General features: G+C 41.9%; 1 protein-coding gene across 2 annotated transcripts in view; it reads right to left on the bottom strand.

Annotated features, from left to right (window-relative positions):
* Positions 1-23,530, bottom strand: part of PITPNM3 (PITPNM family member 3) — a 1,847,214-nt gene that overhangs the window by 125,377 nt on the left and 1,698,307 nt on the right. For both annotated transcript variants that reach the window (XM_085649907.1, XM_085649908.1), the window contains one exon: positions 18,590-18,706. In XM_085649907.1, coding sequence (XP_085506033.1) covers positions 18,590-18,706 — 117 coding nt within the window. The remainder of the gene's footprint in view (positions 1-18,589; positions 18,707-23,530) is intronic.

Below are 23,530 nucleotides of genomic sequence, written 5' to 3'. Positions count from 1 at the left end.
ATATTACTATTCCTAGAATATTTCCATATTACTCCCGTTTTAGATGCTTTGGAGCCAATTCACAAAGACATGTAAAAAAACTCAACTAGGCAAGTGAATTTCATTCCTGATCACCAATCTGTACAGGTAGTGACACCATTGGTTGTAAGCCAAAATCATATTTAAAAAAAAACAGAAGCCAAGCAAGTGGACTTCATTCCCCATCATCCATTTCCACAGGAAGTGACATCACTGCATTTCCCAGCATCCCTCTGCAGAGTCACTGATACTTTTAATCCTCTCCCTAATTCCCTCTCCCTAATTCACTCAACTCATTGGGGCATACCACCATGCGGGCATTCTCAGCAAAGGGCAGACACAGACATGGGCAGTGAATGCTTGGACCTGTTAGGGCCAAGAAGGGCCTTGTACCAGAAACCCCCACGGAACCCCACAAGGTAAGATATAATCAGTGTTTCACCCAGTTCTATTATCAAGAGGGTATCATCTATGATGTGGAAGATATTTGCTGCAATATGATATGAAGCCAGATTAGAAGTCTAGGAGGAGATGGTTAGAATTGATGTGATCTTGGAGTTGAGCGTAAACTGCTTTTCAATGATCTTGCTGATGAAAAGTAGGTGAGTGATGGCTTGGTAGTTAGAAGTAGGCAAAGTCATCAGGGTCTAGTGTAAGGCAAGGGAGGCTTTTACAACTGTGAGTAGAGGTGAAAAAGTTTCCTCAGAGAGAGCTGTGATGAAGGACGATGGTAAAACATCATCTTGTGGCTTTGAGGACACTGAGTATGTCAGTGAGAGCTGCAAGAGACAGGGCTATGAATTATAGCAATTGTGGGGTTCTATGAGAGATGTTTTTTCAATGGGTTTTAGCCCAGGTACCAGAGAGCTGTTACATATTGGGCACAGTCAGATTAAGAAGAGTCATCGAGCAATTGCCTCAGTAATTCGGATAGATAAAAGACCAGCATTCCTTTTAATGTTCTTACCAAAGAGAGTTTTCTCAAGATGAGGACCCACAATGGATGGCATGTTTCTATTCCATGCGTTTCCTTCTATTAGAGCAGTTTTCACTGATAGAGCGTTATTGAAATAATTGAAATTCATTCAAAAAAGGAAGGGCAAAGTGATCAGACCATGCTAAACTCACAGTCCTGGGGGACAATGATAGATTTCATATGAGAGAAGGAAAACACAACACAAAAGAAATCCCACACCAATTTAGAAATATAGAGTACATTTTAATAAATTATTTGACTTCAAATCAACAAGAATACAATCAGTAGAACCGGAGTTACGAATTTCTAGAGTTTAAGATAAAACCAGGTCAAAATCGAAAAAAAAATATTTCAGACCGCGATTGAGTGCAAGTAGGATACAAAAAGTGGCAGCAAATCAGTCCTTCCAGTTACCCACATCAGTCGTCTGAAGTACATAGGAGGCAACAGCAGCAGCCAGTCCTCTGACAGTCAAAGTGAACTGAAGAGTGGGTCTGAGGGTCCTATTTTTATACCTGGTGCCTTCTTTGAAGTAGGAGACGTTTCTACAGAATTTTCTTTGAAGTTCTTGAAGATTCTTGCCTCCCCAGCCCTGTTTCCAAGCTGGCTACATGAAAAATGCAGAGGTGACAAGTCCTTTGTGTGAAGGCAGGGCACAGCCTATTCAATTGCAAGTGGGGCTGTGGCCAGCTCTGCCCCTATCCTGCTAGTGATGCCCATTCAAGCATACCTAATCCTTCTATTGTGTGGCTGTTTGGGAGGAGTAGACAAAGTCCAGCTGCTAACTATACCCAGTCATGTGACACAGGAACAGGCTGCAGGCACCCAATAGCTAGTGAAGGAAAATGCTAACTTTCTAAAAGCGGCACTTTCACAATGTAAACTTACATTTTGACTTTACCATTAAAGAGGATTTTAGAGTACAATTTCCCAGATACCACACATGAAACCTTTACTAGTTAGCACTTATTAATTGTAATAAGGCTGCCCAATGTTATCCTATGGGAGAGGTAAGCCACACAGTAGCGAAAAATGAATTTAGGAGTTTTTCACTACCAGGACATGTAAAACCTAAAGTACCTGTCTAACCTTTTTATTGCAATACACCCTGTCCTATGGGCTATCTATGGCCTACTTTAGGGGTGATGTATATGTAATGACAGGGGAGTTTAAGGCTTTGCAAGGGTTTTATTTTGGCAAGTTGAATTGTCAGCTGAAAACTGCATTCTGGCTGCAATGGCACGTAAGTGGATGGCACAATAAGTGCTGCAGGCCCACTAATAACATTTAATGTACAGGCCCTAAGCCAATGGTATACCACTACTTACTAGGGACATAGAAGTGCATCAAATATACTAATTGGATGTAAGCTAATTTTACCATGTTTTAGGAAATTAGCATAAGCATTTCAGAACTGGTTTGCAAAAGCCATCAAAAATGAATTCAGGAAAAATAGGAGGGTGGTGGTAAAAGGTTTGGAGGAAGACCACCATAAGGCTGATATCTTTAACAAATTGGAAGGCATACAATTGTCATTGGTTTAGATGATCAAAGTGGGTGATTTTAAAGATATAAAGGTTGTTAAGGCAATTTCATGTCCTGATGTCTTTTTACCCAGGGTTCTGTAATGAATAGGACATTTAAATTATTGTTAAGTATTAGGTTGCGAATTTGCTCAACATATTATGGAATAGACCTGATGTTAAGAAACATACAGATAAGTACAATGAGGAGAGCTTACTTTATAAAGTCAGAAGTGGGAGTGGGGATGTGACTAAACTCATCTGTAACCTCCATAGGAGTGATCTAACATGTAGGGATATCCAAAAAGCTCAAAGATTTGTTTTCTGGATAGAGGGATGACATCTAGCTGCATTTAGTGACGGGATCAAGGCCAGTAGGCAATTCCTCTGGGTTTGCTAAATAAATTATACATATACTGCCATCCGGCAGAGTTTGTGAAGAGTGGATGGGGCGGCTACGCCTCTGAACCAGCAGGAAGGTCGCTTCTCTCAGGGTACATCAAACAGTTAACCCTCAGGAGCACCAATTTGCAGTTTGAGGTGTCCCTCAGGATCATGGACCCCACGACCATGCCCCAAAAAAGAAAAAGAAACATTGGAACTTGAAGGGATAAAGGAAATGGTGGGGAGGGCATAACCGTACATGGTTTTGGAATGTTTTGTTCTTATAGCAGCAAATCAGTCAGATCTAGTTTTGTTCTAGGTTCCTAGAAATTCTTGTCAGATGTTTTTGTATACGTCACAACACCTTTTATACAAAATCCAGGCTGAAAACAAAAATGTATGTGCGATTTTGCAAAATCAACGAATGAACATAAGGTTTTGCATAGTTTCATTAGCTGATCGTTTTTTAAGGAGGGTGACTGGGACATGAATCCAATTAATCCATTTACAGAATGTAATTATTTATAGTTGTGGTAAATTGAAGGAGGTTACGAGTTATATTGCCTTACTTCCAAATGGCCTATCTTTAGTAAACGGCAGAAGGTAAAATCTAAAATGTAAAGCGTAATATGGGAAATACTTACATTTTGTGAAGAGTAAATAAATAGTGTTTCTAAATGCGTAAAGCCAGAGTATATGCAAACACTCCAAGTGCAAACATTGTAGGTTTAGTGTTTTACTACAAGATTTACTGGGTAATAAGAAAAAGGCAATTACAGAGGACACTTTGATATATGAAGGATAGTGTATGTAATGAGGAGAATAGATGAGAACTGAGAAGGCATAGATAGGATGAAAGTGTATCAAATGAAACCACATTTTACATTGTGTGTGTGGAAAAATCCATACAAGTTCTGTCTTTTCTACTCTCTCAAGGGATTTGTTAGGTGGAAACTAGATAAAAGGATAGAAGGCCAAGAAGCAATGTAATTCATTGCAGAAGGATAAACACAGGATTTGTCTATTACCTTTCAACTGTTAAATGCCAATTCATTTTAACAGCCCTTTTCTAGTGAAGTGTGTTGTTTGCTTGAGGACCTGTGTGAGAAACTGATACACTGTGCACTAATCAGCAGTATTGAGCACATGGCTGCACAGGAACTTTCACATCCAAACTTCCACTGAACTGATTTTTTGCAGTGCCTTAATTTACCTTATTTTTCAGCACCCACTTAACTTGGTTTAAGGTTTTAATTCCTCTGCATCCTCTCTGGGTGCAACAGTTGTATGAATAGATTCCTAACAAACAGATCTTTAAATCAGGCTCCAGGCTCCTTCCAACAGGCAGTTTCCCCAGCAGAGAGAGCTCCAAATATGCCCTAACATATCCCCATGTACCAGGTCTGAATACCTAAGACCTAGAGAGATAAAATCTTTTTCAAAATGATCCTGAGAATACAAAATAGAAAACATTCTTGCAGCAAACAGACAGTCTTTTTCTGTGGTTTACGTTCAGTAGTGTCAGTGGGGATAACATGTATTTTAAAAGTGAAAACTAGCATACTTTTGAAGAGTTACTGTCTGTAAAAAGTTCCTAGAATCTTCACTTTCACTTTTCTTCCAATTTTAAGTGGCTCTTGTCCCTAATTGTGCTAGATACTCGTAGGGTGATTTCTGGTCTAATTTGTATGGCTGAGAACAGATATGGATGTAAGAAGCAGCCAAATCAGCTTCAACTTGATAACAGCACAATCTTCGAACATGTTTCATGAAGTCGCAATGATTTGTGTAAACCCTGAATCAGCCACTCAACCTTTTTTGGGGATAAATCCAGGGGTGGTTCTCTCTATTCGCTAACAAATGTTGATGCATATATCTGGGTCATATCCTCTCACTTTTCTTTGCTATTCTGTGTGTTCCATTTTTCTGGAGAAGCAAATTCCTTTCACAAAACTATCCTTATCATACCTTCGACAACTCCAATCAAGATGGCGGCTTAGACGTTTGTTGCGGAGCTGCCTGCTGGCCATTGCCACAATCCTGCAAAATGTACACCCATCACACATAATAACTTGCGGCAAATGTCCAGCAGGGTCATGGTTAGGGCGTTGTGATCCTGCTGACCGAGTGAGAAAGCTGTGGGGATGTCGAAGTTGCAGTCACGAGACATGGATCAGACCGTAAGGTTGCGGCCTGCGGAGCAGCATCCCGACCCGAGCGAGGAACCAGCTCCTGGTAAAGGATCTTCTGGATACAAAAGACAGACGGTGTCAGGCTCGGACCCAGATCCGTGCCACTCTCTTTGACAGTCCATAATTCCTGCAGAGGTCTCTACACTTAATGGCAGTGCGGAGCTCCCTAGTGAGCACGTTTGTCTGTGTGCAGCGAGACCCAGTCCATGGGAGAGTGCTGAGCCCGTCGACCTAATAGGAGGTGCGATTAAAGATTGCTGCACCACCAGACCGCTCGGCCTGGGGTCCCTGTGAAAGCAGCGGGGCTCTATGCTACTCACACTGTATAGCAGAAGGGAGGTGCGCCCAATGGACCACGCAGTAGAGCAGGACCTGTACTGCGCTTCCCGATTAGGTCCATTACTTGGGCCCAGGTAGAGGACCGTTTGTAAGCTGGGCCCCAAGAGAGAACTCAATCCTGCTGCATGGTTGCTGCAACAGAGGTGCCTGCCAGATGAGTGACCCCTGGAAAAAACTGTGAACTGCTGATCGTTGTGCCTGGGCGACCACATGCACTGCTCTATCTGGTGGTGCCCTCAGCAACCCCACAGGTGATGAACATATAGGAACTGCTTGTAGGGCATGGAAGGTGCTTGCTATCAAGGTCCACAGGTGAAACGAATGGAGACTGTGCTCTGAAGAGGCCCAGTGATGTAGGGGCACAAACTGGTATATGCTTGGAAAGGTGATCCCCCCGGCATCGTGCAGCCCTCAGCCCTGCCTCCCAATGAAGTGCCCGACCTGCGCATTGCGACCGGGTGTCCCAGAAGGGCCCAGAAATGCTGCACTGAGCCCGACGAGGGATACGGAGAGGGCCCAACCCACCATATAGGTGGTTACAAAATCCAAAGTAACAGACAAGTAGGAGCGAGGAGTGGCTGTTGGTTGAGACAGTCAACCCTGAGTTGAGGATCGAGGGGGCACCGGTGCCGCTCCTTGCACACCCACAACCAATGGGGAGACCAAAGTCACACTTGGCCTAGGAGTGGATACACCTATAGGCACATAATTACAAACAAGTGATTGCCCTACACACTGGGCTGGGGTCCTGCGCCTCACAATTCTGAATAACAGACAAGATCAGCTATCATAATGAAAGGCAGGCAGACGAACCTGCCCAAGCCAATTAGTCAACTGCAACCACGCGGGCAATGTGGCTGGAAAAACTGATGATGGGACATTGACAGACAAGGGGGCCCAGGCGGAGGAGCAGCCAAGCCTGGATCCGTCTCTGTTGGATCTACTGGAGGCCATCAAAGGTACCTGCACTGAACTTTCCGCCAAGATTGATGCAGTTGCTATTGATGTTAATCTCATGAGGGTTGATCTTTGTAAGGTAGCGAACTGTTTAAAGGTGACAGAAAAAAACGCAGGGACTTTGCAACAGGAAACAGAGTTCTCTCGCAAGAAACTGACTATATGCCTTGAAGAACAAATAGGAGACTCCGAAGGGAAGTCCCGGAGGACCAACCTATATTTTGTAGGATTTCCAGAAAAGGCAGAAGGACAGTCAGCTGTAATTGGGCAGAGATGCTGACAGACCACCCACCCCCAAGAGGCTACAGTGATAACATAACTCATTCATTACTTCAAGGAAAACTGGGGGAGCTCCAGAAGTAGGGCCCACAAATGGGATGCAATGAAGTTGGTGATGAGAGGTGTAGCTGCAAACTGCCTATGGAGTAAAGAGACAGTTGGAATATGATCTTGACCACCATGAGAAGCTCTTACGGTTGTTAGAGAAACAGCTGCCCACCCAACCACAAAAGCTTAGGAAATGGTGCAACCCGTAAACAACTTCTAGATGACTGGCGTTGTCTAGAAAAACACACGTACACGGAATACAGACATAGGTTACATGCGGAGGGAGATAAGACTGGGGCCATGCTAGCCATACTGATTAGACAACATGAAACACGTGACCCAGTGATGGTAATGCAGGACAAAAATGGGACATTGTTGAACACCCAACAGGCGATCAACGCATTATTCCAGGCCCACCTTCGCAAAACCTACACAGACTCTAGGGTGAACCCTGAGGATCCTGGAGAAGCCTCCTTGTGGAAGTAACACTCCCTAGGATAGTGCAAGAGGCTTGCACTTCAGTGGATGAACCTATCAATCCGGGAAGAGCTATTCGCTACGCTGCAAAAGTTAAAAACTTAAAGTTAAAAGGAGGCGATAGTCTTCCGGTAGAATTTTTATCAGAAATACCCAGACGTGATGGCAGAGAAATTGCTAGAAGTACCAAGAAGCCCTTCAGAGAGGTCACCTACTTGATTCCATGTGTGAGGCCATAACTGTCCTGCTGCTCATTTAGAGTATTGGAAGCATCTGGGTGCTGTTAATGAGGTATTCTGTCTCTGGCGCTACTTTGCATCTAGCATGGAGAGTTCTTGTCATCTGGGTGCGGGTTTACAATTGTGCTTTTCTGAATCCTACTGACCAGCTCTTCTATTTCCTTAATCATTTGCAACACCCTGAGCAAGTAATATTTTAACTTTATTTTTAATTATAACAAAGTCATATCAAAACCTCATGTTTCAAGTGAAGGTTAAAGAAAACATCAATGAAGTAGCGATTGTGCAATTGACAGAACGTAATTTTTGGGTAAACCGATTAAAAGGGTATTTTAGTAGCTGAAACAACATATTAAAACCATTACCTTCTTGTTAATACTCAAATTGGTTTCTGTTACACCTGGCATCCTTGGCGTGGGTTTCTTCTATATTTTTGTCTTTGCCTCCTGTGTTTTTGCTGTGTGTTTGACTTCGTTTTTGCTGGTCTAGATGCTTTGTGAACTTTGCCACTTCTGTTCAGTGCCAAAGTGCCAGTGCTCCCTGTAAATGGTGTTTATGGATTGGTGATTCCATGATTAGTATATTTGATTTACTAGTTAGTCCCTAGTACAGTGCACTGTGTGTGCCCAGGGCCTGTAAATCAAATGCTGCTAGTGGACCTGCGGCACTGATTGTGCCACCCACATAAGCAGCCTGTAAATGTAACTCAGACCTGCCACTGCAGTGTCTGTGTGTAGTTTCAAAATTGCCATGTTGACCTGGCAAGCACACCCAATTGCCAGCCCCTAACCATCCCTTTCCTTACATGTGAGTCACCCCTATGCTAAGCCCAAGGTACGCCAGTGGGCAGAGTGCAGTGTATGTGAAAGGTAGGACATGCCCTGATGTGTGTGGCATGTCCTGATAGTGAGATACTGCCAATTTCGTTTTTCACTATTGAAAGAATCTCTGTCCCATAGGATAGAATGGGAGTTCATTTATAACATCCTATAAATATAACTTCCCATTCAGACAAGATAGGGAGATAACGTTTAGTATGCCTGAACTCAGAATATAAAGATGAATCTTTTAGTGAAGAATATTTTTACATTCTGTGTATAAAAAACCCATTTAGAAAGTAGGTATTTTCTTGCTTAGCCATCTTGTGTGCTTCTGCTAGGTTTGTGTATTGACTGGCTTTGGAGTGACAGGGGCTGGGCATGTGCATTCTGTTCAGACAGCCACCAGTGGGGGTTGATGTGTGTCCTGCCTTTCCCGGGTGAGTCAGGGCTGGGCTGAATAGATCTGGGCTGCATTCAGAGTAGGGAAGGAGATTTCTTTCAAACCTTAATGGTCCTGGCCTGCCTTTGACAACGCTGTCTCCACCTCCTACCAGGAAGCTGCAGTAGAGATTACCAAACTGGTTTTGGCTGGGCAAAGAGCTTCTCAGCCACCAGAGAACTAACGATTTTGTGCTATAAAAAGTGGGGCCCAGACCCCAGACTTTTAGATTACTTCTGCAATTCAAGAGAAACCTTTGCAAAGGAGAAGAGCTGGAGAAAAAGAGGAGAAGTACTGCCTCTTTGCTGTGTGCTGTCTGGGTTTGGCCTGCGGTGGCTGTTTCTGCCAAGGAAAGGACAAGAACTTTGCTGTGTGCCCTGCTTGAGAAAGATCTCCAAGGGCTTGAAGTAGAGCTTGCATCCTGTTCTGAAATCTCAGGGACACAAAGACTTCACCCCCAGTGCCCTCTGAACTCCTTTACTGGGAGTTCTGACCAGCCAAGAGATGCCTGCCAGTGTTCTGGGCCTCTGGAGGTTGTTTCTGGGGCTGGGAACTTAAAAAGACTAAAGAACTGTGAAAATCAAAGCATCATCTGGTACCGATGCATTGCAGTGGTGCGAGAAGAATTTACGACGCATCACAACAGCCGAAGAATTGATGCAGTCCCTGGCCATGGCTGAAGTGTCTACCATGTGACGAGTCCTGTGCACTGATCTCTGATATCACCGCACCAACTCTGACACAGACCCTTCTGTGTAAAATCCAACTGATCGAGGGGACGCGTCTGGAATCGTCGCAGCCCATCCCGGATCGTCACGCATCGCATCACCCTGGATCGCCACGCATCGTATCGAGACACCAGGTCTGTCTTATCGCTGGGGGTTACAGTAAGAAACTGAAGCATTAACCGCCCACGCAATAAGAAACCGACTCATCACCTCGTCTCTGGTGAGAAACCGACACGTCAACCCCCCTGCACAGCAATAAGGAGCCGAAGCATCCCCTTCCCTGGCACAAGGAACCGACGCATCAACTTCCCAGTGTATAATGAACTGACGCATCACCTCCCCTGCAACCCTTTTTGTTTGTGCTTCAAAGAGGCTTGGTACTCAACAGAAATTCATGTATTTAGTATTTCTATAGTACGAATGTTTCCAAAAGTCAACAGAGCACTGTACAGGGTTAACGAGAAGCATAAAGTCAATGAGTGATATGAGAGATTGCTGTGTTATGGAAAGTAAATGTATTGCAATGCAATCTTCTTTAAGGAGGTGAGTCTTCAACTCTTTCCTAAATTAGAGCAGCGTTGAGTGGACCTGATGGATACAGGGTGGTGCTTCAGATCCTGGGTATATCAATGAAAAAGGCCTGCTGCCTTGTCTTGTCTTTTTTACATTTCTTAGTCTGCAGTCTGATGGTATTCTGTCTACGGGTGGGGGTGATCCACCACAGATGGAGACTAGGGTTGGGTGCCATATTCCATTCTACCTGAGGAATTGGCGCACTTTTGGTGATTACACGTTATCCCTATAAAATCTTTGAATGACTACGATTCCTTGTGACAGAAATAGGCAGTACACATGGCAGACGTGTACCACGCTGGAGGAATCATCTTGTTTACCTCACTATTCATAAGATGGTAAGCCCTTACTAACTTTGATTTATCCCGGTCAATTTGAACAAAGTTTTTATTTTCAGCGCATATTTTTATATTTTACTTTCAGCATTTACACTTTTGTTTCACATTAATGAAATATATTTTAGCCCTATTAACTACTAATTATGCCACCAACACATCTACAGTCACAATGTAGGACAGGGGAATGTTTGGCTAGCGTTTAAATCAAATAGATCATGGATATATTTAAATACAAATACCACAACATTTAAATAGTTATGACCAACGGTAAGGATATTGGCATATGATCACACATTGGACTCAGAGGAATTCACCGTAGACTACATTATTTCAATAATTTAATTTCAATAAGAATTGTGGTTATTAAGTACAGTGATAATATATATCATTGTAATTGCCACCATAGATTACTAATTAATTCATGAGCTATGATATGACTAAAACTTGACGATATACTGCTTTCTTTCATTCATATTGTTTTACAGACAGTAACCCTCTGATGAAGGAGACAGTTAGGTCCGAAATGCATAGGGGATCTGCATGATTGTTATTATGAGAGACATTTTATGAGCTTCTTTAAGGATGCATTTTCAAGAATATAAATAAACATGAAATATTACGGATATTAATTTTGGATTATTTGTTAATTGAGAATAAAAATGCTAAGTGGAAGGATTAAACAAATCGAAGCGAACAGAGACAAGGATAAAAAAAACCTGCAGGACAAAAAGTAGTTCTGGGGGAGACACTATCCTAGGAGAGGAATAGTGTGAACTAATAGTATGATATTGCACTGACGATCAGAAGTGACACCCCACCAGCACACTATTCATTGAGTATAAAGGAGTACTACTGAGAATAAGGAGTGCACTGATTTTCAGGAAATGTCAATATGGAGGCACTTCTCTGGTTCTAATGTATCACACACACTCCGACAACACAGTCTGGATTTTCACCTATGCAGTGTCAAGAATGCTGCAACTTGATCTATGCACATCTTTTGCCTTAAACACTATTTGCCATCTATTTGTATAAGGGTCTCATCACCAAAACTGAGCTTATCTTTAAATATATGTGCCGCAAAAAAGGAATGAAAATGTAAGTGATACACTAAGGGGCCCATTAGGATGGCGGGCGGGCTTTAGGCTGCCTGCCACCCTAGCGGTGCTGGGACTGGCCGCCAGTGGTGCAGTGGTCTCGCACCGCCAATTAGGATGCGACCGCCACCCTGGCGGTCGCATTCCGCATCTTTGACATTGCGGCATGTGCTGCTAGAAGCAGCACCCGCTGCAATGCCAAAGAGGCATGTTATGCATTGGCATGCACAAGGTGGCAGGCACCGCGCCGTGCCTGCCACCTTGTGCATGGCAATGACAGGGGGTAGTGCAGCCCCCCACTCCCCCGGGGACCCGCAAAGGGCCCTCAAAGCAATTTCCTGCCAGCCTTCCCATGGCAGAAAAGCGGCCATGGAAAGGCCTTTGATACCCACCATCATAATAATATGGATGGGGGTGCCTTCCGGCCACCATATTATGCTCCAGCTCCACCTCGCCAGCAATCGGAATGATTTCCGACCGGCGGAAAAGCGGCGGACGGACTTTCCGTCCACCGTGATACCCCCGCCATAATAATATGGCAGGGGGTAAATCTAGTTAGGATGGCGGGCGGATCGCCACCGCCGAGCCGGTGGTGGCGTTCCGCCCGTCAACCTAATGATCCCCCTAAGTATAGAAAATGTCAGCTGTTTGTATTCATCTAAGTAAATTCCAAATACCTTTTGCAGGTTGTGATTTATGGTACACACTTCAGCTACCGTGCCTGATGCAGAAAGCACTCTGTTTGCTCCTTCTCCCTGCATATAATTTATTCTGCTGTTATGTTTGTAGCTATACATGCTATTACATTAAAGGGGTCTTCAATTGCTAAACAAAGGTTACTTTCTTGCAAATGGACACATCAACAGAACAACATCAAGGATCGATACATCATTTTCACTTTTCACAATGTATTTTACAACTGCATTACATTTTTACTAATCGCTTTAGAGTTACGTAAAATTTTGTAAATGTGTGTTTTAGTTCATTATTTTAGTTACTTAAATGTAGCTCTCTAACTTCTAAACAAATGGAAAAGATTTAGAAGAACTCATTTTAATCAATAAAACAATCTTTAACAATATGAATTTCTAATTAATTAAACTCAATAGGCTTACCTAATAAATTTAATCAACTTTGTGGTAAATTAATTTTCCAATCCTTAACCTAAGATTTATTTAATGAATATTTAAATTAATGAAATAAAGTAAATGAAACCTTTTTGATATTAACACATTTAGAAATCATTGAATTTAACAAATAAACCATAATATCACAAAATATTTTAAATATCTATTTAATTGTATTCAGTAGACTAACCAATCAATATATTTAATCAGTGTATGATGAATTTAATTCCTCAACCTAAATGTAAACTATTAACTTCAAATGTTATATTACCCACCTTTTACAAAGCGCACATACACCAAAAGGGTTACATGGCACTAAGTTAAAGAAGGGTCACAATTTAAAAACGTACCCATATGCTTGTTTAAAAAGCCAGGTTTTTAGAAATGTCCTGGATCTCAACTAGACAAATCTTAAGTTAATAATTGATTTCCAATAAGCTAGCACTGTTCCTTTAATACTTTTATTTCATATAAATAATAAATGTCTTTAATACACTTAATGTTACCTTTATAAATATTTATTTCATTTTAATTCATTAAATTCAGCAAAGTTGATCAAACCTTTTGATATATTCATTTATTTTCTATTTAGTTTCATTGCATTCTCTAATACACTTTTTTATGTCTTTAATATTAAGTTGTGTTTAGTTTAATTGTAAATCCTTTGCCTAACCTTTAAATATGTTCATTATTTTACATTTATATAATAATTTAACCTAAAAAAAAGAATATATATATATATATATATATATATATATATCCACTTCGAAATTCGCGCAGAAACCCCAAGCCACTTGCAGCGGCAGGCCCAGACAGGGTCGCGACTCCCAAAATCCAAACAAATCGTATCCAAGTTTCAAGAAACGATGTCCAGGCCACAAAATCGTTGTCAGCGCGTTTTTTTAATCTCAAACGCCCAGTCACTCGACGCGTTTCGGAGGGAAACCTCCTTGTTTACGAGTGTATGTGTTTACACAAAGTTTATACAAATCATGTGACACCTTCTTGTGATAGTAATAGAAAACAGACTCAGTGCTAGTGCATACCTTTCTGGGGTTAGAAAACAGACTACATTATACTGTGTCATTTACATTTTAGAGCCGCGAGCGTTGTCATATTGTTGCGGCATTGGTTTTAACAGGCAACTAAATTATTTTTTAATTTTTCAAACAAATCAGCCAGTTAGCACTGTACCTCACATTTTTCAAATGTATGCAGTTCCAATGTACAATGGACATCGTTTTTGAAACTTGGATACGATTTGTTTGTATATATATATATATATATATATAGGTATATATCGCTGCTGAACATCGCCTGTGTCCATTCACTCTCAGGCTGGTGCTTAATGCGCGAAGGCAAAAACCGCGCTGTAATATCCCAGTTACGCAGTAGAAATCCACCAGCACTCACGGGAGCAGTTACCCAGTATTTAATTGGGATTCAAGTACACTCATACGTGTTTCGGCTGCAGCCTTTGTCAATATATATATATATATATATATATATATATATATATATATATATATATATATATACATAAGTTAAACTTCTCATCTTTTCTTAATTTCTACCAATATTTACATTTTAAATTTGTGTTAAGTTAAGCCTTTGCCTGGCTTTGCAGACACATGCTGCCTTGGACTTCCTGGCCTTTGAATTTGTGCCATAATCTGACTATTTTTCGAAACTGTCAAAACATTTCCTAGTTTTATTGCCAAAATACAATTTTATGAATTATGTTTTGAGTTTGTTTTTATTTCGATTACATTTACATTTTTAGTGCTTTATCGTGCTATTATCCTGACCCACAGGAAGGTGGTTTGTGTTTCTTGTATGGCCAATTGTCGTTTTCCCTATGTAAGCCTATTTATGTGTGTTATAGGCCACTATTGTTTTCCACATGTTACCAAATATCACACTTGCTTATGTGCCACATTCTATTTTTACAAGGAACTAGCACGTTTTTGAATTGTATTCTTCTTCTGGGATTTATTCTGAAGAGCATAGGCAAGGTCAAACCACGTTGCCCCTTGTTATTCTCTTTGGTCAGACATTAGCAACTAGACATAAGAAAAGAATACAGCGGCTGTTTTGAATACACATATCTTGTCATATAACTGAGGAAAGGGGTTCTTAAAACATACACAGCGAAAGTCCTGATACAAGATTGCTGCATCAGCTGAGATGTAGAACATCCACCTATGCATGCTAGGTACTGGGTCCGCCACTAAACCCAGAGATTATATTTTATAACCATTTAGCTTCAGTAGTGGGGGGAGGTTTAGACAGATCTGTCAAATAACATGACAGGGCTATTTATTGGATATGGTTTATTAACCATGCTGATGATATTATTGGCATGTATTTCTTTGCTAATTGTGGCACAATTGTTGAATTTTATAGCACAATAGTTTAAATAAACATTATAAACTTCCTTTGTGTCTCTTTTCTATTTTATTGTGGACAAGTACGAGTGAGAGAACGAAAGGATGTGTCCTGTTACCACGATCCCTGAGAGGGTTGGGAGTGTTGTGTCCAGGGGTGCCAAATCACTTGTCTCTCTGGAAAGGTTTGGAGGGCAAGTAAGGCACTATTGCTAGACGGACTCTGGCTCATAGACACTGATGTGTAATGGTGACTCAGTCCCCTATATACTGATGTTCTATGCTCCAAGCATAATTCTGTTCCTGAGCAAAATCCCTGCAACAACATGGAACAAAAGTGTCACTGCAGGGCCAGGGCGAGTTTTCTTCACAAACATGGAACAAGTGTGGTACTCAGGGCCAGTGCAAGCTTGTTTCAAAGACATTAAACAAATGTGTTTATGTAGGGCCACTGAAAGCTTCCTTTTGAAGACATGGAACAAGTGTGGCACCATGTAACGCCTCCCTTAGATACAACGAACAAGCAGAATTTCAGATTTGGTATAAGTTTAAGGAACAGTGCTGGGGCGTATGAGTACAAAATTAACTCACACATATTGTGAGATTTCCACACATAAAACAGGTACAGTGCCGGGCATGGGTACACTCTTACCACACACCCATAGAATACATACCTATCTGGTCAGAAACAATGCAACCTTCTTCTCATGCACAGAACATAGAGCAGCATCTGCAGCAATAGTCCAAGACTATGAATAAACACACACAATGTGGAGCATTTGAGAGCAGTGCACGTTCCCCTCACAGTTAGCACAGGTACAAGATGTTCCTCACCAAGCAAGCTAAGATATCCAAACATGCAAAACAGGTATCACACTGGCAGCATGATCTAAGCCTATTTCAGGTACAGAATATCCAAAAATAAAGTACAGAGTTCAGTAAGCCACTGAAGTTTCGATCCAGATACTAGACTCTTTGGGGCTTATTTACAGGCCCCTTGTGCCACCCTTACGTCACTTTTCTCATGTTAAAAATGACGCAAAAGTGGCGCAAGGGGCTTGTAAATCTGCCCCTTTGGCTTCTGGTGTTACCCAACGCGCTGAACTCATGCACCAGAAATGAAAGACAAACCGTTAAAGTGTCATGTCAAACAGGAGAAAAAAAAAGTGGTACCAATCTAGTGGCTGAATTATACAGTGTGAAACCTGGAAACAATCCTGGCTTGACTATTTGATCAAATTTTGCAACTCTAGGCAATTAATTAATTTTATTTTATTGTCCCACCTATCATTTTCTTTACTGCATATGAGAAAACCTTGAATTACTTGAAGATGTGTGCTGTACAAAAATCTCACTGTTTGACTTAATCGATCGTAATGTTGATCCATGTAAAATAAGGATATAGCCCACATAAACGGTGCACATGACAACTAACTTGCCTCTTAGTTCACTAATAGCATTGTTGTCGGAGTGGGAGCGAGAGGCTGAATGTTTCTAAGTTCATGTTTAATCACATTTAGAAAACGCCTCTCAATGTAGTGATATAATTTGATGCACCAAGGTGAAACTCTTGTGAAAGAAATATACATTTTTGAATTTTGAAGAGATTTTATTATATTTTTCTGTAATATCTTTGTGTGAGTTTCATGCCAAATTTTTCCATTGATCAGCTGCTGTCTGGGCTCTTAGAGTACGGAAAGACCTTTGTCTCGGCTCCCCCTGTTAATTTGTTGGTACACCCATTTACACTACTATACTGTGCACAACTGTTACTAACTCGAGAGCCCCCTTTCTCAATATCTGTCTCTGTGGAGCAGTATCTTGTTTTCTGAGATTCTAACCGGCATCCATGAATCTCAGAAGGATAACTATTCCTATGCCTGGTTGTATTTAGGAAGAATTATTATGTATTAGCGATACCAAGAAGTTGCTTTAAAGTTACAGGTGCATTTTTAGCATTAAATGAAACAAACAACAGTCAACGTATTCATTTGACCAGTTCCGCACACTCTGCCCTAAGTAAGTCTATGTTATTTTACCAACTTCCATAGCTTGCCCTCCACCCGTCAGGCTAAACGCAGGGATTACTGTGACAGGCTTATCTTCAGAAGCCACCCAGCAGCATGAGCTTCGCTTCTTCTTCGCCCTCCTCCGGCATCAGGTAGTCAGGGCAAAAAAGCACATTTTGCATTTACAAAACTGAGCATGCGCATTGCCTGGCCATAAACTATGCAGGCAATGGGGCCTTTGTAGTGCTCCAGATGTGCTCCAGATGTTTCTGCTGCTCTTAGGAGTCTTACTCCTGCAGCTGAGGGATTTAGACGGATCTGAAAGCAAGCTCTCTGTGCTGTAAGAGTTCCTGTGGCCCTAGTGGGCAGTAAACAAAGAACAAGTGTCACAAATGTGCCATGCCTATTTAGCAGGAGAGTGGTAACGGTGTAGTATGTAGCTGGTGTTGCATTTAGAGAAACACTGTCACAAAATATATTACTAAAGCATTGTGTGGTAACCACTGTCATTGAAGGATGGCAAATTTTCCTTTGAAATGACCAATTTGGTTTCAGCATGTTTTGTCATATGTGCATCTCCATTTGTGCATCAGCGAGAAAAGCGTCTTTATTTGTTTTGATGCTTTTAAAATCTTTGCTACTATTACACTTTGGAAAACAAAGTGCTTCATTTGTGCTTTCCTAAATGTTTATTTATTTTCACATATTCTTGCTATCCATTTATATGTATTTAAATGTAGCGCTCAAACGCAATTACATCATGCAGCCTTTAATTCACAACTGCAAAATTGTTGCAAAGTTCTTTTTACAAAATCCTCAAACTTTGTCCTAAGCGAAAGAAAAATAAACACCAGTCTCCATGGTAAAAGAATAAGCAGCAATTTGTCATTAGAATAGACTGACATTTGAGCTCTGACTATGAATGCACGGCCAATGTGACAGAAGAAACATAAGATTTACAGCCTCCTTTAATGCTTGATCACCTTCTGAACTCCAGCATGATTACTTAGGTGCCCTCTCAAGGCTCAAGGGCTGCCTCACACCTCTACACCACTGGTTGCTACACCCCTGGATGTACCTTCCTGCACAAAGACTATCCTCTGAAGCTTTTTTGTCTTAGCATGTGTGTTGCATAATTGCAGCAAACATGCAAAGAGGAATTAGTAAGGAGAAATACAGATATTGCTCCTCTTTACACCAGCCTTGGGTAGGAGCTTCACTTTGGTGCAAACCCATTTATACAAATCTTTGTAAATATGTGTTTGCATCAAAATCCATAGGTGGATGTACGCAAATGCCCATGCACCACCCACTGACTGCCTCCGTGATGCAAGGTAGTGCAAGACAGCGCAATGTGCTGCATATTATTATTTTGTTTTACAAAGCCATTCAAATCAAAATTTGGGTCGCTTTGTGTATCCCAAAAAGGATTTTGCGATGGGACTGCATCTAAAACTGATGCAATCCCAATACAACATCTTTGAATTAGTATTCCAAGTTGAATAGCTGGGGATATATTTGTCGTTGCAGTGTAATGAGTACATTAGTGGTCTGATGATCAAATGGTGACCATGTGGACGTGGAGCATCACCACGATGCATTCTGGCTCTGTATGAAATACTTTAAATTCTTACTTACTCTTAGTTTAACATGTGTCCTCTTACGCAGCCATTTTTCCCTTGGATTGGATTGGCTCTGACTAGCAGAATCAGTGCCCTCTTTCACCTGGATTTTTGCACTTTCATACCGCATCACCTACAAAATAAACAAACAATTATATGTGAAACAGATAAAAACGATTTCTAAAAAAACACTTGCAAGAGGGTAGTAGATGGGTCCTTAATCTGAAGCAGTCTCGGACATATACCCATACCAATCAGGGATCATATTGGAAATCCATACAATACATGCTGAATAAACAGCTTCTGTACAACACAAACAAGGTGCCCACTTTGCCATGAAATGAAACTGTTCATTTTATAACTGAGGTGTACAATTTTTGAACATTACACAGTATTTATTAGCAATAATTTCACTCAATATGAGAAACAATTATTGTTACCACATGTACCTATATCAACAAATTGTTTGACATCAAGAAACTTTTTTAACAATCCTATAAATTTGTTATTTTAAAAAAAGACCAAGCAACCTAATCTCCATGAGCCTAATGTGTTGCCAAATATTTTTGTGTTCCAAAGATAACAATTTACATGTTGAAAACCAGTGATACAGTGATACAGGACTCACGTGTTTGTAGAGGATCTGGATGACGATATCTCTAAAATGTAACCTCTACATGGCAATCCTGAGCACCTATATATTCCTGAGACTACTGAAAGGATTTACACCACACCAAGCAACGACACTTCCCTGACACTTCCCTGAGCAACGTTCTACCATTGTGCCCAGTTTGGTTCAGTTATTTTTTTCTGTATCAATGAGCAAATATACATTCGGTATTGATGAGCTAAGCACGCTACAGGAATTAAAATGAATAATGGCACTTTTAAGACTCTCCTTTTTTCCAAGCCCCCGCTTGACAGGTCAGTATTAAACTTGCCATGAAGGACCCAAAGTTGATCTTCGGCACCAAATATTAAACAAATTATGCCTTTTGTTAAACCTAGCATCCTTGGCATGGTTTCCCCTGAATTATTGCTTTCTGACCTCCTGTTATGATGGCTTCATTTTTGCTGCCTTTAGGATTCTGTGCACTTTACCACTTCTAACCAGGGCTAAAGTGTATGTGCTCGGTACTCTAAACATGGTAACATTGGCTTATCCACAATTGGTATATTTTATTTACCTATATGTACTAGCTAAGTGCACTCCATTTGCCCAGTGCTTGTAAATTAAAGTCTACAGCACTGATTGTGCCACCCACTTAAGAAGCAATTTAAACATGGCTCAGGCCTGGCACTGCAGATCCTGTGCTTGCAGTTTAACCTGGCCAATTAACCTACTTGCCAGGCGCAAACCTTCCTTTTTATCACATGTAAGTCACCCTTAAGGTAGGTCCTGAGCAGCCCTAAGGACAGGGTGCAGTGTATTTAAAAAGTATGACATGTACTTTTAAAGGTTTACATGTCTTGGCAGTGAAATACTCTTAAATTCGTTTTTCACTACTGCAAGCCTATCTCTCTGATAGGTTATTATGGGAACAGCCTTATCACATTTTATAAGTGTAGTCTCCCATTGGGACAAGATAGGAAACTCTAATTTGGTATCTCTGGACTCTTTTTATTTAAAAATACAACTTATGGTGAAGTTGTTTTTTTAAATAACAGAAAGTTGGCATTTTCTTACTTAAACCTTTTGGTTGGTGCCACTTGCCTGTTCCTGGAATATATATCTGGAGAGGGTGACAGCTTGCTTCTTGCATCCCCTCTAGACAACCACACACAAAGGCAGAGTAGGTGTGATTGAGCTGCCAACTGCATGTTGATGGGTGATCCTGAGGCAGAATGAGAGAGAGGAGCAGACACTTTCACATTAATAGGGCTATGCCTGTCCCCACACAAAGGGTTGCATACTCCCCTGTAGTAAGTCTGGGGCCAGGGGATGAAAGGCACGGCATTGTGCTCTTCAAAACATCTCTTTGAAGTCTCCCTATTTCAAAGGCTCAAATGAGTATAAGTACTGGACCTCTGACACCATGATATCAGAACACATCTGGATCTAAGGACATTCTGCCATGAAGATGAGCTGCTGTGCTGCAGGAGGGACCGCCACTTTGCTAACTGCTCTGCTGTGTTGGCCTGCTGCCTGCTGATTGCTATGGTGTAGAAGGGACTGCCACTTTGATACCTGCTTTGTTGTGATGCTCTGCTGTCTGCTTCCTCTTGCATGGAAGTGATAAGGACTGGACCTGCTCTCTACATCTTTGCACCCAAGTTTCTCCAAGGGCTTGCTGGCTTGCCTCCTGTTTAAAGTCTCAGGGCCACTAAAGACTTCCTTCAACTCTGCTTCAGCTACTGGACTTTGCCAACTGTGAGTCCTGCCATGCCACAAGGTACCAAAGAGAAAGAGAGTTTTGCGGCTGTTTTTCTAAAATAAATAGATGCAGTGATGACTTTGCACTGATCCGAACAGATGCAGTGCCCTTCAACGCTAATGCAGTGCCGATTCGAGGACATCCCTATGTGGTTCAACGATGACGCGGTACCCGACTACGAGGTTCGTCGACGATGCAGCACCTGCATCGTAAGCGGTTCAACACCGATGCACGACCCAACTACAAAGCTCGATAACAGCGCATCGTCTGCTTCGAAAGGGGTTCGCTGCCGATGCAGGACCACACTGTGACGCTCAAAAGTGATGCATTTACCCAACTGCATGTATCGGAACCGATGAATTGTGTCTTCAATGCCAACACTTGCTCCATCCAATGGACTTTTTCAACGAGCCCTGCTTGGGTCCTGTAGCCAGCCTGCCCTTCATTGCAGTCGCCCTAAACTTTTAATTTTCGCCAGTCCAGAGTGATCTCAAGTAACCCCTGTGCGCTACTTGAGGTCAGGGATGGTTATTTATGGGGGACACCCATTCCCCATCCCCCAATGCTGCATTCCATTAAAAAAGGAGGGAGTGTGTGGCTCCCCTCCTCGAGTCTTTTAAGGCCCTGGGTAACCATTATCCAAGGCAGTATTTATTAAAAGGAAAGCAGGCATTTGGCTCCCTATAGAGGCCGTGAGGACCCCGTTCCCCAGGACTGATACTGATAACAAGAGTAGTGGGCGAGTGGCCCTCCTTCCCTAGCCTCACTGATAGTAAGTAATTAAGTATATAATTCATGAAGCGTGTGGTCACCAAAGTATCTTGGTGCTGGCGGTGCTCTCAAACTACAGTTACCAAGCAGAGAGTAGATGGAGGAAGAGGAAAAAGGCCAGGTCTTTAATAATTTTCTGGAAAGGGGGTGACTTGCTCTGGATCTTAAAGATGGGAGCAGGAAATTCCAAAATTTGCCCATTAGGAAAGAAAATCTTCTCCCACCCCAAGTAATTTATTTATTTTTGGAATGGTGGCAAATTTGTGGAGGATCTTAGGATTCTCTGTGGGGAGTACTAAGAGAACAGATTCTGCAGGTACAGGGGCCTGAGCTATATAGGACTTTATAATCAAGTCAGCGTGCTTTAAATTTCACTCTGTCCACTACTGGCAGCCAATGAAAATCCTGCCTCTTTTCCAATACAGACGCAAATTTGGGCAGCTTCAAGAGTAGCCGTGCTGCAGCGTTCTGCAGTGATTGCAATTTCTGAAGAAGGGCTTTGTTTGTTTGTAACTCACTAGGGATGAACCTGAAGATCTTTTTTAACCTCCTAATTTGATAATACAAAGAGGATGTAATTGAGTTTATCTGAGTAGAGAAGCTAAGTTAGTCATCAAAAAGGACCCCAAGATTTTTTGCCTTCAGTTTTGGAGATGGTAAAGACCAGAGTTCCGTAGGCCACTAGGTAGTATCCCACAAAGGGGAATTCTTGTCATATAAGATCATCTCAGTTTTTTCAGCAATTGATTTGCATCCATTTTGAGACCAGCACAAGGCATTTATTGAAATTGCTAGCTGCAGTGACCCCATCATACGGAAGTGATACAATAATCTGTGTATCATCAGCGTAGAAAATGGCCGTCAGGCCAAAAGATTGAATCATTTGTACCAACGTAAAAGTGTATATATTGAAAAGTGTGGGGGACAGGGAAGAGCCCTGCTGCACCCCGCAGGGCAGACAGAAGGCTTCCAATTTAAGGCCTAAGAGCACCGCTGTTTGTTCTCTGTCTGACAGAAACGATCTCAGCGACACGAGAACAACCCCTCCTATCCCTGCCCCCTCCAGCCTATTGATAAGGACCTCATGGTTCACCCTATTAAATGCGGCTGAGAGGTCAGGAAGGATCAAGATTGCCCTCCCTCATCCACAAGCCTACGGATCTCTTCCGACGCCATCACCTAAGCAGATTCTGTACTATGCTTTGGTCTGAACCCATATTGCGTTGGAGTCAGTGGGTTGGAGGTGTCAAGAAGGTTATTAATTCCTCATTCTAGGGTTTCTCCAAGACCTTAGCAGAGCAAGGTAGGCATGATATTGGGCAGTAATTTATGGTCATAGTTGGGTTTAAAGATGATTTCTTCATAATCGGAAGGAAAGATGTCTCCTTCCAATCCGCTGGATACACTGGGGACCCCATAAACTGGAGGCAAGGCTTACATTTGGAGAGGGGGCGTGAGGCCCTCTCCTCAAACCATTCACTGGCCCCAAGCCTAATACAGCTCTAGTGTCCAGGGGATCCCAATCCCCAGACACTGGTATTCCCTGCCCGAGGAGAATGCAGGTGTTAGACTTGTCAGCTTTAGGGTGGTCTTCCCCCAAACCTTTTGCCTTCCCCATCCATTTTTTTGCTGATCTCATTCTTGCTGGCCTTACAAATCTGGGCACTTTACCACTGCTAACCAGTGCTAATGTGCATGCTAGCTTATTAAAACATGGTCAAGTCAAGCCAAGTCAAAGGAATCACATATGGGGTCTCATGGCGCTAGCGTAGATTCCGTGAAGACTGATGATCAGAAATGCGGGCATTAAA

The sequence above is a fragment of the Triturus cristatus genome, chromosome 3_2, assembly GCF_964204655.1.
Source record: "Triturus cristatus chromosome 3_2, aTriCri1.1, whole genome shotgun sequence".
NCBI classification, from domain to species: domain Eukaryota; kingdom Metazoa; phylum Chordata; class Amphibia; order Caudata; family Salamandridae; genus Triturus; species Triturus cristatus.
The sequence above is the reverse complement of the archived record's forward strand: the minus strand, read 5'-3'. Positions and strand labels throughout refer to the sequence as shown.